Source organism: Mytilus californianus, unplaced genomic scaffold (genome assembly GCF_021869535.1).
Source record: "Mytilus californianus isolate M0D057914Y unplaced genomic scaffold, xbMytCali1.0.p SCAF_9, whole genome shotgun sequence".
Lineage (NCBI taxonomy): Eukaryota > Metazoa > Mollusca > Bivalvia > Mytilida > Mytilidae > Mytilus > Mytilus californianus.
Window position 1 is genome coordinate 54,692,280 of NW_026262745.1, and position 15,816 is coordinate 54,708,095.

Here is a 15,816-nt window from a genome sequence, read left to right on the forward strand (position 1 = left end):
TATAGTTCATAATCATTGTTGCAGGATTTTAGTTAATGTACGAATTATTCTTGAACAGTAATTGTTTTAAAGTTTCTAATTATTTTTTGTAATTGCTGTTCATATAACATCATGCTCGTGTCATTTTGGCATAACTTGTCTTTAGACTGAAGCTGTGCCCAGTTGTGTTTTTCATGAACTGGGCGGTGAACAGGAATTTGTATTCAATATAAAAATAGGAAGATGTGGTATGATTGCCAATGAGACAATGCTCCACCAGAGACCAAATGCAAGTGATGTAGAGGTTAATAACTGTAGGTCACCGTACGACCTTCAATCATGAGCAAAACCCATACCGCAGGTACTTTTCTAAAAAGCCCTGAAATAAGAAAGAAAAACAATTCAGCTGAGAGAACTCAGTAATTTCAGTTTACATATATATACTGCCCTGATCGAATTATATAGTCAGACTTAGTTTACAAATTAGAATATATTTTTCCCATTTGAATCTTTTGTGCATGGTTATTTACAATTTATAATGTAAAAAAAGAAAGAGTATATGTATAAATATACAATACCTTGGTGTTTTCTATATTCAGAATAGTCAGGCTTTTGACATCAAATTTAGGCATATTACAAATATTCAAATGACCAGTAATTAAGACAACAAAAAATGGCATTTTAAACACAAGCTCCCATCTGAATACGTTTGAAATCTTTTATAAAGATAGTACGTTTTTTGATTATATGATCAATTTATATGGCAAATCAGTTAACTATTTCCTTATGTTTTGTCATTTCAAAACTGTATTATTATTATTTTTGTTATGATTATTATTATAATTATTATTATTAAAAATGATTTACTAAAGCTGAGACATAATATATTAATTAGTATAATAGTCCCAGACTAAAGCAGTGCAAATGTTAAAGTGGATCCGGAATTTTAATCTGCAGATGGGTTACGGTATTGGTTTTAAATTTAATAACTCCAGTCGTTAATGACAACATTGGGTACTGTCATGGCGCTAAAACTATCTCGAAGTCATAATTAACTGTCCAGTGTTGTGAAAAGACGACTGTTGTTTTACTCTGTTATTGTTATTATAAGTTGTTTGAAGTTAAATTGGCGAATTTTATTAAGTTTGACAATGAGTACAAGCACAAGGTGAGCGCAATTGTAAAAGTAGGTCAGATGAAATTTGAATTCGTGATTTAAAAATATACTCAGTCCTGTTTACAATCTTTACCATATGATAGATGCACAAATGTTTACCAGTGCATTATCGGTATGTATAAAACTTGCAATGTATGAATACCTCATGAAAAAAATTCCAAAATAAACGTTGTTTTGCCAAAAAAATTTAAATGAATAACAAACATGACAAACGGTAATGTTTACAAAATCTGACAACTATTTCTGTATATCTATACTGATAACTTTGTAGTTCCTGCCAGTACAGCAAGGTACTTTCACCATCAAAGTACTTATTATTTGCTTTTAAATTGGTTGGACATTTCTTCCTTCAATATCCTGAATACACTGTATCGCTATTTGGAAATCTGCGACACTAAACAGTAAACTATACACCTTATCGCTATTTGTCCGCCATTACTGGACATCACACAAGTTCCCGTAAAATTTTGACGCCATAATAGAAAATATCTGACGCCACAATGGAAAAGTGATTGTTGTATGACGTCAAAAGTTCGAGCGGGACAGATTCTCGGGTCAAGCGGGAATAGCGATAAGGTGTATTGATATTCATTCAGCAATCAGTTACAGTATATCAGTTTTTTTTACATGTGTGTTTAATTTTCGCTTTGTTTGTGGCACTTAAAGAAACAGGATAATTTGACCCTGCGTCAATTTCCCTACATATTCCTAGATTTTTAGACGTTTCATATATATATTATAATCTTAAATATCGAGTTTACGCGAAATTGACATGTAAACTCAATTCACCTAAAAAGTGAACTTACATTTGATATAAAATTAGTCTTTTGTGTTGATCGGCAGATTACAAGAGTGTGCTTAATTAAATTTCAAACTGTGGTCCCAATATGACAAAATTTGAAACAAATAAAAAATGAAACCAACAGCTCGAATTATACTACAAAAATGAAAGAAAAAAACAAATATATGCCAGACAACGATATACGATATCCATCAGATTTTAGGTTCTTGGCTTGGGACAGACACACACAAAATGTGGTGGAGTTGAGTTTAAATTGTTTATACCTGATCAACCCTCCCATAACCTGAGACAGTGGTGTAATAACACAACCCAACAACAAGTCAAGCTGTGAAAATCAATTTGAAAAAGCTACAATGTACAAACATGTTGTTATTTATTCAGCAGTATTCAGTGAAAAGTGCTACATGTATGAAATTGTTAAGATCATTTTATTTGGAATTTTAGTCATACAGAACATAATTCTATGAAGATATACATGTAAATCATAATTTTCTTTTATTTTCAGCTTAGTACCTTACAGCGCAAGGCAGAAAACTACCAGAGTTCCTACAATTGATGCTAATAATGATATAGTGCCACCATTAGATTTCTCATTCTATCGAGTATCAAATGTAGGAGGTAAGATTTCATATTGATAATAAACTGTGATGACATTAATTATCATTTTTCTTTGCCCCCCTAATTAAGGTGATTGGTTCTATCGGTGTGTCCAGGAATATTTCTTTCTTCTACTCTTTTTGGTGTATCAACAAAATCTATAAAATTTTTCATGTTTTCGTCAAGTCTGATCTTGGTACACATAAATCATAATTAACATGCATATATATGTACATCTGGTACATGTAATTTGAGAATGCATGTGATGCATTTGTAATTTCCAATGTTCTGACAACTTTTTCACCAGATTTTGGGCAATTTTATACCCAATTTGACTGAATAATCCAGTGGAAATATAATTTCATAGTGTACTTAAAAATGACACAAAACTCTTTATTTTTTTAATAAATTTTTTGAAAAGCAACAACATCATTTAGGGTATATAGGAAGGAAGGAATCAAAAGGAGATAAAGAGTAAATAAGTCCTAATGAATGTACAAGATAATATTACATTTTACCTTTTTTTTTATAATAGATGTGAAGGAAGAGGAACCAAGAGAATCTCCAAGAAAAGGAAAACAGCCAGAACCAGAAGGAGGCAAGTCATCCAGTAAATGTCTACGTCTTAATAACAATAGTTTAACAGAGGTCGGACCATTGATGGAACTGGTTGTAACAAAGTTTGAGAATCCATCTTTATTAGCCTGGCTTGATTTGTCCTTCAATGAGTTGACCAATGTTCACCCTGTAAGTACATGTATATAGTAAATAAGTATCATAAATAATATTACATATTGATAATACAATGATAATTTTAAATTACACCCAGCCCGTTGGACCTACATTTGTAAAAGTCACTTTAAACTTAACATTCATTCAATAAGCAAACATGAAATTGTCACTTGTAAAGAAGTTTCTTCTTTTTACAGAAAAATGAATTGAAATATTAGGCAGTGTCATCAAATTAGCAAATTTTCTATCATTAATAGAATTACTTTCAATGTTCACTGATTCAAATAGCAAGTGTCTTAAATTATTGTTAGCTTTACGGTATAGTAAGAAATGTTTCTCATCTTCAACAGATCTGTCGTCAAATACATGTAAGGTGTAGAAATGTTCATATAAGATGAAGAGAAAAAAGGGAAGATGTGCACTTTTTTTTGGACCCTTGATTTAATCAAATGTATAATCCTTTAATTTAATCAATGAAATGAACGATTTTGAAAGGATTGAAGGATTCTACAATTTTTGTAATTTTAAGGGGCACGGTGAAGGCTTGTGTGATAAATTGTACCTCCACTTTTTTATGGACAATTTATTTCAAATTTATCTACAGAAACAAAGTTACATGTATACACATTTTTGGTTATTATAATGCAGGTAAACAATTATCATGTCTTTTTAATTTTTATGATCAAGTTAGGTACATGTAATACATGTTACATATATATTTAAGTGTTGACATGTCTCTTATTGAAATCATGGTGATGATGGTTCTTACAAAGTGCACGGTAGCAATCGATGAAGTTTAAAATATGTTTATACATGTCTTTTGATAAAGTTAATTATATATTCACCATAGGCTATCTCCCCTTTCATGTATATTCAGTGAAATAAAATTTTAGATTATCAAAGGAGAAGGCACAATAAGGCCCATATTTGGCCACAGACAGGTATTTTGTGTAAACTTGAAAAGTTTCCACGCATATTCATGGTCTTAAATTACCCTAACATGACTAAGGTAAAGGTTGTTCAGAATTTAAAGACTTATATTTCATTTCATGAGTAACCTTACCAAAAAACCATTATGAAATTAGTTGTTTTTGAAATATTTTTTTATCTCCCTTGTTTGGTACCACATTTTTCAGTATATATTGGACAGGGTAAGTAAAGGTGCACCAAAACAAAATTTTACATTACATGTAGGTGATATTATAATAGTCATGATAGTAATGTAAATACATGTGGGTATGTCAAAACTTCTCTAAAAATTGTTTGTTTTTTTTGCTGAGGCCAGTGTTTCCAGCAAAGAAATATAAATAGATACATGTAACTGCATAAAATGAGCATTAATCTTTATTTAAGTAAAATATGCACATTCTATTATGCCATGTATACCATTGTTTTTTTCTTGTCTCATTTATTTATATTATTTCTTGGTTTTGTGCATTTTCCTATATCATTAGCGAATTTGAAGTAATTCTCAAAGACTTCATGAAAATGGACCTACTATAGGACTTAATGTCCCTTCTTTTTTGAAGACTTACAACTTGTATTTTCAGGTTATCACAGAATTTGAAAATTTACAAATTTTATATCTCCATGGAAATATGATTAAAGATTTGAAAGAAATTGAGAAACTAAGTGTTATGAAAAGCTTAAGAAAGCTAACATTCCATGGCAATCCAGTAGAAAATTCAAAGGTAAATATAAAAACGATTTACATGTACACAGCAATTTGTGAGATGCCTTTTTTAATGGCTGTAGGTAAACATCGAAATTACCTGTTCAACGAAACAAAAATTATCTATATTCTTGTTTATATATAGCCTCAATAGTGTCGAGAAATAGTTGGTGCCTAGGGGGAGAAAAAACTTTCTATTGTCCTCATAGCCAGTAGCTAAGTGTTTTATTATACAGAAAGAAACTAGGATATTATATTTTGAGACAATGTGTAGTTATTTTCTTTTTAAAATTACTCTTAAAACTGTTCCAAATGTAATATTTTGAGTAACCCATCATTTATTTTTTTGAAGCGGATGCGAAAAAATTCTGTGAAGCTATTATAATTATTTTATATTGATGTCATAATTTGAGTACACCAATAGCACAGTTGTAGTATAAATATTTGGAAGTTTCAGTCGAACAATACAGAAAGTACAGGAAAATTTCCCCTAAAAAGACTATTAACAGGTTCAGATAATTTCGTAAAAAAAGTAAATATATTCGTCTATAATTTTATAAACAAAATACATACTGAGGTAAAATAAAACTACTTGTTCATTAATTTTTCATCATTCATGTTATTTGTTCACTAGAAGAACAATAGCTATTAAAATTGAGAATGGAAATGGGGAATGTGTCAAAGAGACAGCAACCCGACCATAGAGTAGAAAACAGCCGAAGGCCACCAATGGGTCTTCAATGCAGTGAGAAACTCCTGCACCCAGAGGCGTCCTTCAGCTGGCCCCTAAACAAATATGTATACTAGTTCAGTGATAATGGATGTCATACTAAACTCCAAGTTATACACAAGAAACAAAAATTAAAAATGATAAAAGACTAACAAAGGCCAGAGGCTCCTGACTTGGGACAGGCGCTAAAATGCGGCGGGGTTAAACATGTTTTTTGAGATCTCCCCCCTCCCCCTGTACCTCTAGCCAATGTAGAAAAAACGAACGCACAACAGTATGCACAGTAAAACTCAGTTTAAGAGAAGTCCGAGTCCGATGTCAGAATAGGAAACAAAAGAAAATAAACAAAATGACAATAATACATAAATAACAACAGACTACTAGCAGTTACTTACATGTCAGCTCCAGCCCTCAATTAAACTGATTGAAAGATTATGTCTTCATCATATGATTACATGTTTTGCAGGATAAAAACAAACAAACAAATATCTTATAAGCCAATCATGATGCCCAAAATGAGCGGAACAATAACAATATACTTTTCAAACATGATATGAAAATTTAAAATAAAATCTTAAATTGCAGGGGTGCAGACAAAGTATACTAACAATGCTTCCATAATTCCAGAAATTGGACTGTAACATATATCTTTAATTGTAGGGATACAGACAAAATGTATTGACAATGCTTCCACGATTAGAGAATTTGGACTTTAGCAGAGTGACAAAGGCTGATAGAATGACAGCAAATACTTGGGCTCACATGAATGCAAATGCTAAACATAAGAAGAAGAAAATGGCTGAAGATGATTGAAAAGGGAATATTTCAAATAGCTCATGAACATTGTGTTAAATTGTTTGTAACTTGTCATGAGCATGAACCACTTGTGAGACTATAATCATGGAAATGAACTTTTTGAATCAGCTTTGTGAAATTTTGAATATCTTTTATATTTAATTTTTTTCAAATGTATTTCAGGAATTGAAAAACTATTTTATCACAACTGAAAGGGAAATGAGTCTAAATTTCATAGTTTGAATCAAACATTTTGCAAATGAAAAAAAAAAGAACTAATGCAAAAGAGTGACAAAAAAAACCTATTTTCAATACAATTATTCATTTATATGTCGTCGGATATATAATAGTTTTCTTTGGAAACAGTTTCCCTTTCAATAAAAGATCCTAATGACTAAGATACCTTTTAGAGAGGCTCACAGCAAAACACCTGGTAATATTATATAGATATGATGGTTATTTGTCTACGAAGGATCATGCTCATGACAATAGTGTAGAGTTATGAACACACCATCAATCTTGTGTAGAAAGGACAGTTATGCTTACTTATTTATTTGCATTTAGCAAAAGATCTAGTTAAAACATGGAGAGTAACAGTATTATAAATAGACAGAATATTACAGAAGGTATAAAATCATAATGATTACCCTTAAATTTTTAAAGAAATTTGACAAATTTAAAGGTTCTATTTTGAAAATGTCTAATTTCCATATATTTTTAAAAGAGGACACATTTTGATTTTTTTTTTTATTATATCTAAGTTTGGATAAAAAATCATGCTCATATTAAAATATTAATATTGTGATTTTACAACTTTCAACGTGTTCAGGTTTGCATTTTTTCAAGAACTAGGCTATTTATTATTTAGGGTGTGACAAAGCTGTAAATTATTTATTATTAATTGTTAGGTAAGATGTGTCAGTTTACATTTTTTTTTTTTTTTGTGATTTAATTTTATAAAGTAGAATTCTTTATTTTGAAGAATTTGTTATTATTTTATTTTGTTACAGAAAATGTTCATAAACTGACATTAACCATTACTATTTAAAGTATTTATTTGTTTAAGAGGAAATTGGAACAATTCTTTTAGTTTTTGTTGAGTTGTCTGTGCTTCCATATTAAATTCTTTGTTACATGTAGCTATATTTGTACAAAGACATTTTGTTTTTTTTCTTCTTGATGTTTATTTTGATATGAAATTGAATTGAAACATATGACATATGGACTGTTAAGAATTTTGAAAAATCATGGTTTTATAATTATATATATAAATATATACTTAGCTATGCTTCCATTAGGAGGATTTCATTTATGAAAAAAGATAGAAACAGGTTATTAAGGTCATAATTTTTCATACATCATTACCTCAATTTAAAAAAAAACTGAAATGTAATAGACTGCAAAAAAAAAAATGCTAAAACAATTATTCAGTAGTTTGTTTTGAGGTAATATGCATCATGTATCCTCTTTTAAAGAATGAATCATTGATCATGTTGATAATGCTTCATAGAGAATATTTTTTTGGTAAAAATAAGTCTTAATATTTTTATCGTAATTTTTAAGTGCATTTTTATTTAATGGTCTGTGATAAAGGCAGTGCTTTGTAATATTTTAATAATGACTAATACAGCTTAATGCTGTGTTATTTTCTAAGACATTCCATTTTGTTGGTATATAAATCTATTTTATGATTTCTTGATTGTTCAAAGAAGAATGTCATGAATTGATGGGTCTAGAATGAGTTTAAGAAGGAACTTCCCATAGAGAGATATTTGGTTTTTTTAAATGTTTCTCGTGTTTAAAAGAGTAAGACACAAAGATTTCAGAATCTAAAATGGGGAGTCTCTTTTTGTAATCATGATAACTGTTTTCAGATAAGTAAAATTATACTGAGTCATAAATCATGAATTTTACATTTAACTGGCTGTTAAAGATCATTGTTTATTGTTATAGAGAACTGTAATAAATCTCCTTATGAGTGATTTACTTTCTTTTTTATCTCCAGCAGGGGCCTCGTTGGCCGAGTGGTCTAATTGCTGTATCATTAGCCTGTCAACACTGAGGTTGTGATTTAAAATCCTGCACATGTCAAGTGCATTCGACTCCAACCTTAATTGACTAAGATTGTCAGTTTTCTACCAAAGGCCGATGGCTTCCTCTAACAATAAAACTGATCACCAAGAAAAGCCAATAGTGCTGAAAGTGGTGTAAAAACACCAACCAATCAATCAATTTTGTCTCCAGTAGCTTTGAGCTTCAGTGATTGATTGCTTGGTATAGACAGTGTTATTGTCTCTCGTTCATTCATGTGCGATCACTGGCAAGTCTTTTTTAAGGTTGATTGAAGATGGTAAATCTAAAGCCTAGAGAGTGCAATACTTTATTAAAAAATAAGGAGATGTGGTATGATTGTCAGTAAGATAACTATCCAACAGAGTCCAAATGACATGGATTTAAGCAACTATGGGTCACCATAATGCCTTCAACAATTAGCAAAATCCATACTGTGTAGTCAGCTAACATGACAAATGTTTGTTAAAGAAGGCTTGCAACAGCTCTTTGAGTGGTCCATAGGTGGCCTGCTTTAGGGCAAAAATTCTGCCCCTATCCAAATACACTCCTTTTTCAGTCAAAATTTTCCAAGCTTTCATTTCGGTCTACCCACTTTGCTGAACCTACATACTGAATTTAAGTTTAACTTGTTCTCATCTGGAATATGCAGGAAATATTTGCCACTGGACTTTAAGCAAGCAACAATCAATCTATCATTAGGGCCCCGCCGAATGGAGGAAGCCCTATAGTGATCAGTCTGTCCGTTCGTAACAAATTGTGTCTGCTCTATATCTAGAGAACGGTTATGATTTCAAAGTTTATACTTGACATGTATATTAACCAACACCAGAGGGTGTGTCATAATGTATGTACAACTTCCTAGGTCAAAGGTCAAGGTCAAAAACTTTGGTTTTAGTTGACAACCCCATGTCCTATGGTAAAGATCGTGTCCGCTCTATATCTTGAGAACCGTTATGATTTCAAAGTTTATTCTTGAAATGTATATAAACCAACACCAGAGGGTGTGTCATAATGTATGTACAACTTCCTAGGTCAAAGGTCAAGGTCAAAAACTTTGGTTTTAGTTGACAACCCCATGTCCTATGGTAAAGATCGTGTCTGCTCTATATCTTGAGAACCGTTATGATTTCAAAGTTTATACTTGACATGTATATAAACCAACACCAGAGGGTGTGTCATAATTTATGTACAACTTCCTAGGTCAAAGGTCAAGGTCATAAACTTCGGTTTCAGTTGACAACCCCATGTCCAATGATAAAGATACAAATTTTTTAGCACACATTATTCACAGCAGGGCCCACAGAGATGGCTCCCATCTCAATGATATCTATTTGTTAGGTTTGAAAGATTTAAATAGTTGATATTTCAGATATCAGATTAATAGTTTACTGACTACAAAGTGGCTGAGTGGAATATTAAATGATGATACCAACTTACGTGTGTTTGTATCCTTCTTTGTGTATAGCAAATACTTTGTGAGAGAGCAAGCGTGAAAAATAAGGCAAGAATACCACTTTTTACTTGCTTGTGATACCCAGAAAAAAACATCCCCTTTTAAAAGATTTGAATCCGTGACTGAAGGCTCAAGATAGTCTCAGTCAAACAATTATAATAATCAAGTAGCAATTCACAATAATGAACAATCGGTAATTCCTAAACTCCAATGGTGGATGCAAGGGGAGACGTAGAGGGTGTACACTCCTCTTTGAATACCATTTTTTTTTAAAGATCATGTTTTTTACGATATATGTAAATTTTTAGTATAAAGTCGTCCAAATTTTTTTTGCGTTGATCGGCTCGGCGGTATATATTCAATTATCGAGATTTACTCTAGTCGACAAGTAACATATCTGCAGTAGTTAAATAATCTATTCCAAGTTTTTGATCCAAATGACAGCTCCTGTTGGTACAGTGTACGTTTGTGGTACAAGTATTTGATCCAAATGACAGCTCCTGTTGGTACAGTATACGCCTATGGTACATGTATTTGATCCAAATGACAGCTCCTATTGGTACAGTGTACGCCTGTGGTGCAAGTATTTCACTTTTTTGTTAATTTGCATTATAACCGATTTGACAAGCTACAGGCACACGGAATGTATTCTGTGTTTTTTTTTAATCACGCCTGCGACAAAAGTTGTAGAATGAGTGACATACGGATGCTAATCGTACAGCGTAAGATATTTTAGATCATTGGTTTTTGTCTCACCTTTCGTCGCAGAATGCATGGCGAGGATGCTAATCCTACAGCGTAAACCATTTGCATAAGCTTTATATGTCAGATGCTAGAAGACCTTGATGCTTAATACATTGTATACACATGCCTTATGTTACGAAGTTTTTTTCTGTCATATTTCCATTGTCCTTGACCCCATTTTGATGTTTCGGCGACTATTTCAAAAGCTATAATATTTTTGTGACGTAAATATATCACTTATGAATATTGGGATATATTTAGAAATGGGATAGTCACAATGTCTTCATCGATCAGACAATGTTCACCCGACCTTGACCTCATGTAATGGATCAATGATCAAAGTTTAAGTTTTCGCTGTCAAATCTGTATCTCATATACTATAAGCAGTATGTCAACTATATTTGGTGAATGAAATGATTGTAAGGTGACTTGCAGGTTTCCTCCGATCTTGACTTCATGTTTATGCATGATTGATTGGTCAATGTTTGATCAGTTTCTCAGATACTATAAGCAATATGCTAACTATATTTGTTCAGAGACATATAATACATATTATTTTATTATACTTCACGTTAAAATGCCATATTTTGATTGGCTAATACGAGGGTGTTAATTTACTCTATCACTTGGCTGAGCGGGTGACAATTTTTTGAATGTCACCCTCTCGTCCAGATCAATCAAAATACGATAATTTAAAGGACAATGAATTGAATTTACATCAAGTAATTAAATAGAATGCTTAAGTTCTACGTTTTGGCTCAGATTTTATTATTTGACTGTCAAAATAAAAAAATGAAACATCTTGCCTCACTTTTGTTGTTTTTTCTAATACCCGTAACGTTGTTATGAACGTGACGTCAAAGAAAATACTTTTAAAATAAAATGAATCTGTAAAAGACAATAATGATAGGACATTCAGTATAATAAATTAAATAACACACAGCTGAGAGGGTGATAGAGCAGGTTGGTACCCCTCGAAAAAGCATTGTCAACCTTGGCTTCGCCGCGGTTGACAATGTTTTCTCGGGGTAACAATCTGCTCTATCACTCTCTCAGCTATGTGTTATTTATATAGTATTATATGTCTCTCACTACACGAAATCCCGGATTTGAAGAGGTATGCAAATGTTATGTAAATGTATTCAGAGCCCGACATTTACATATATTTACAAACCGCTGCATTTAGTTTATCTTGTCTTTACATGTAGTAAATATCAACATTTCTTGTGCTATACCCTCCTATGGGCGGTTATGAGAGACCGCGGTTTATAAAATATATTAACACCTAATCAAACCATTTTAAAGTTTAGAATTTGCATATATTTATGACCATCTCAAAACTTTCGCAAACTTGTGTATTTGTACACCTCTGCAAATGGAAATCTTTGTCATGTATTTTTCTATGATGTAAATTTATCCGCAAATGTGTTTCTTTGTCTAGGTAGCAAAGCATCATCATTCAAATAATTTTATTGGGGTTATAAAGTGTCAGGTGCATCTACATTTGCCTGGTATGTAAACCAATTCAAAACGAGAACTTTATAGAGGGGTGTAAAGCATCATTTCCTTTAATATGCAGAGGCCTGTCAAATTTATTGTAAAGGAATATATTTGTAAGTCTTTATAGTTGGCTGAAATGTAAGTCAAATCAGAACATACCAAAAGCATTTGAACATATTCCTAAATGTAATAAAATACTATGGTAAATACATAGATTTGCAGACAATTTGTTTAATTAAGAAATGTGGTCAAATAATAATATCAATGACATGTGTAAATATATTTGGCATATGTAACTTTGAATACATATAAATCTAAGGCCTATCTTTACATATCTTTGGAATATGAATAAAGCTATGGAAATAAAATAATTATCTTTAGCATATCTTTGAGGACGTCCTAAATAATGCCAAAGGAATAATACATTTACATATACATTAGTAGGTCCGCAAATATATCTGTCAGTAGTTACATTTGTCAAACATTTACATGACTGTCCAAATTGTTGTAAATCTGCCTTTTCGTGTAGTGTCTGATATGGTGTGCATGTCTGTCTGGCAGGGTTCATTTGATATTAAAATCATTTACATGGATGTTTGATTCTGTTAAGTTTATGTGATGTTTGAAGTAAAACCTTATCTTAAAGGCCTTCGACGTATAAATTTAATCATGAGTAGTAAAGCAGGCGAGACATTTCAACGTGTGCAACTTAACCCTGTTTGAAAATTAATCTCTATATACTCAATTTTCACAGCTCGCTAAATATTTTACTGAAAGTTTAACGCCATGAAAACCATGCATATCTTAAATTATACATGTTTTAACTTTCTACATGCCAATTTTCAACCGATGGTTGGAGTTTTGTAGTGACACGTGATGTTCCGAAACTCCCCTACTGGTACGTAGCATGTTGACTTTTTGAAAATCTTAATTAGCATGCTATTAAGCACATCTCTCCTAAAATGGTGATACACATTGATGGACAAGAAAATTAAGCTCAAAATGATCGAAATAAATGATTTCTCAAATAGATAAAAATTACATCATGTGAATTCATTTGTTATTTTAATTAGACAACATCAAAAGCACTATTTTTGTCAGAATAGGGCTCTGCTTTTTTAAGTTCTAAATGTGAGTGGGTCAATTGGTGGTGTGACACCTAAATCATATTTGTTCTTCTTTTTTTGCCTTGTACATAAATCAGGCCATTTTGTTTTATGAAATCCTTGTTATCCTGTTTTTCCCCCCTAGTTTTTGAAAGAAAAAAGGTGTCAATCTTAAATGTATGAAAAACCTAGAGAGAATAATTTCCTGCTAAGTTTTCAATTGATTATTTTTCATGTCGGACCTTTTTTAGATTGCTATGCGGTTTTGGTTTCGTTTATTGTTAAAGGCCGTATGGTGACCTATTGTTGCCAACTCCATGGTCTCAGAAGGAGAGTTTCCAGTACCATATCTCCTTATTTTCGTATTACAGCTTGAAGTACACTTTCTGAAGATAGAAATAAGGTAAATGTCAAATAAGTGACATGATATTTTTACTGTGTCAAAGGTTTCAAAATGTTGATATTCGGAAAATCGCTAAGAGCCAACTGAATTTCGCTAAAGTTGATTTAGTTATTTATATAACTATATCTGGTGAAGGTTTAAATATTCTCCATTTTCACTGAATTAGTACACATTTTTGTTAGGGGCCAGTTGAAGGCTGCCTCCGGGTGCGAAATTTTCTCGCTGTGTTGAAGACCCATTGGTGGCCTTGGGCTGTTTCAGCTCTTTGGTCGGGTTGTTGTCTCTTTGACACATTCCCCATTTCCATTCTCAACTTTATAGTTTTAATGTACAAACAAAGCATTAATGATATATATAACATGTTTGTCCACTTTGTTTTGGTGATTAAGATAAATGTAGACAGTTATGTGATGTCGCTGCTTTTTAAAAAAAGTGCGTCCGTACAGTCATAAATGACTTTGGCAAAAGTTGATTTAGTTATTCAAATAACTGTATCTTGTGAAGGTTTGAATACTCTCGTTTTAACGTACAAACAAAGCATTACTGGTATATATGACAGCTTTGTCCACTTTGTTTTGGTGATCAAGATAAATGTAAACCGGTATGTGATGTCTCTGCTTTTCAAAAAAAGAGGTGCGTCCGTTGAGTTGATTTTCACCAGTTGAATATTCAATTTGAATCAAAAAGAAAGTACCAGTTGAATATTCAATTTGAATCAAAAAGAAATTAAAGAACCTTTGTGAGCACGCTCACATACCCCACGCCCCCACATTGTCACTGGACAAACAAAATCTCACCGGATTCCTAAGTTCAAAGACTCATAACTCTACAAAAGTCAACTGATAAAAATTTTCTTATGGATATGCACGTTTACATATTATGTCCTCATTAACTACAAAGTTTCATGACATTCTGTTGCGTGGTTTCACAGGAGTTGCGATGACAAACTGTTGCAGTAGTATATTTAGGCCAAAATTCTAAGTTCAAAGGGGCATAACTCCTAGAAAAAAAATTCAATCGTAATTTCCTGTCGATATGCACATCTACGTAGTATGTCCTTATTATCTACAAAGTTTCATGAAATTCTGTTATGTGGTTTCAGAGGAGTTGCGATGACAAACTGTTGCAGTAGTATTTTAAGGCCAAAATTCTAGTTAAAGGGGCATAACTCCTAGAAAAAAATTCAATTGTAATTTCCTGTCGATATGCACATCTACATAGTATGTCCTTATTATCTACAAAGTTTCATGAAATTCTGTTGTGTGGTTTCAGAGGATTTGTGATGACAAGAACAGGACTGACTGACGGACGGACGGACAGACGGACGGGTCAAAAACATTATACCCTCCGCAACTTTGTTGCGTAGGGTATAATAATTGATGGAGTTTCTGGTGTGTAGTACTGTGAACGGTAAAAAAAACCCCTCAGAATTCCAATTTTTCCCTTATGGGCATGATAATTAAGATTTTTAAGCTATTTATAAAAAGAGATGCTGTCGTGATTTTATTATTAATTGTGAGGTATTACATTTGACCATCATTACAGTCGAGGAACTTAAGCTGTCAGTAACTGCGAGTACTCTCAGGTCTGTACTTTATACTGTCTTTTTTGTTGTGGGGATGTAGAAGTACTCTGCCACGTCCAGTCTGTGTTTTTGTTACTTGTTTTTCTTCTTTGTATCGACCTGATGACTTAAGCCGTTTTCAACAGATTTTTATAGATTGTTCATATGTTGTTCTGTTACACCCCTGTCCAAAGTCAGGAGCCTGTAATTCAGTGGTTGTCGTTTGTTGCTGTATATCATAAATGATTTTCGTTCATTATTTTGTATGTAAATCAGGCCGTTTGAATTGTTTGAAATATGTCATTTCGGGGCCTTATATAATGACTATGCGGTATGGGTTTTGCTCATTGTTGAAGGCCGTACGGTGATCTATAGTTTTTAACTTCTTTGTCATTTGGTCTCTGGTGGAGAGTTGTCTCATTGGCAATCATACCACATCTTCTTATTTTTATATTAAAACAAATGATAACATCTATACAATTAAACATA

At 32.2% G+C, this 15,816-nt stretch overlaps 1 protein-coding gene across 1 annotated transcript; it reads left to right on the forward strand.

The window, feature by feature from the left end:
- Positions 1-979: 979 nt before the first annotated feature.
- Positions 980-8,466, forward strand: LOC127714948 (leucine-rich repeat-containing protein 51-like). Its single transcript, XM_052220967.1, has 5 exons — positions 980-1,147; positions 2,464-2,576; positions 3,091-3,302; positions 4,838-4,978; positions 6,350-8,466. Exons 1-5 carry the CDS (start codon positions 1,131-1,133, stop codon positions 6,500-6,502), a joined length of 636 nt encoding a protein of 211 aa, XP_052076927.1. The 5' UTR covers positions 980-1,130; the 3' UTR covers positions 6,503-8,466.
- Positions 8,467-15,816: the final 7,350 nt, after the last annotated feature.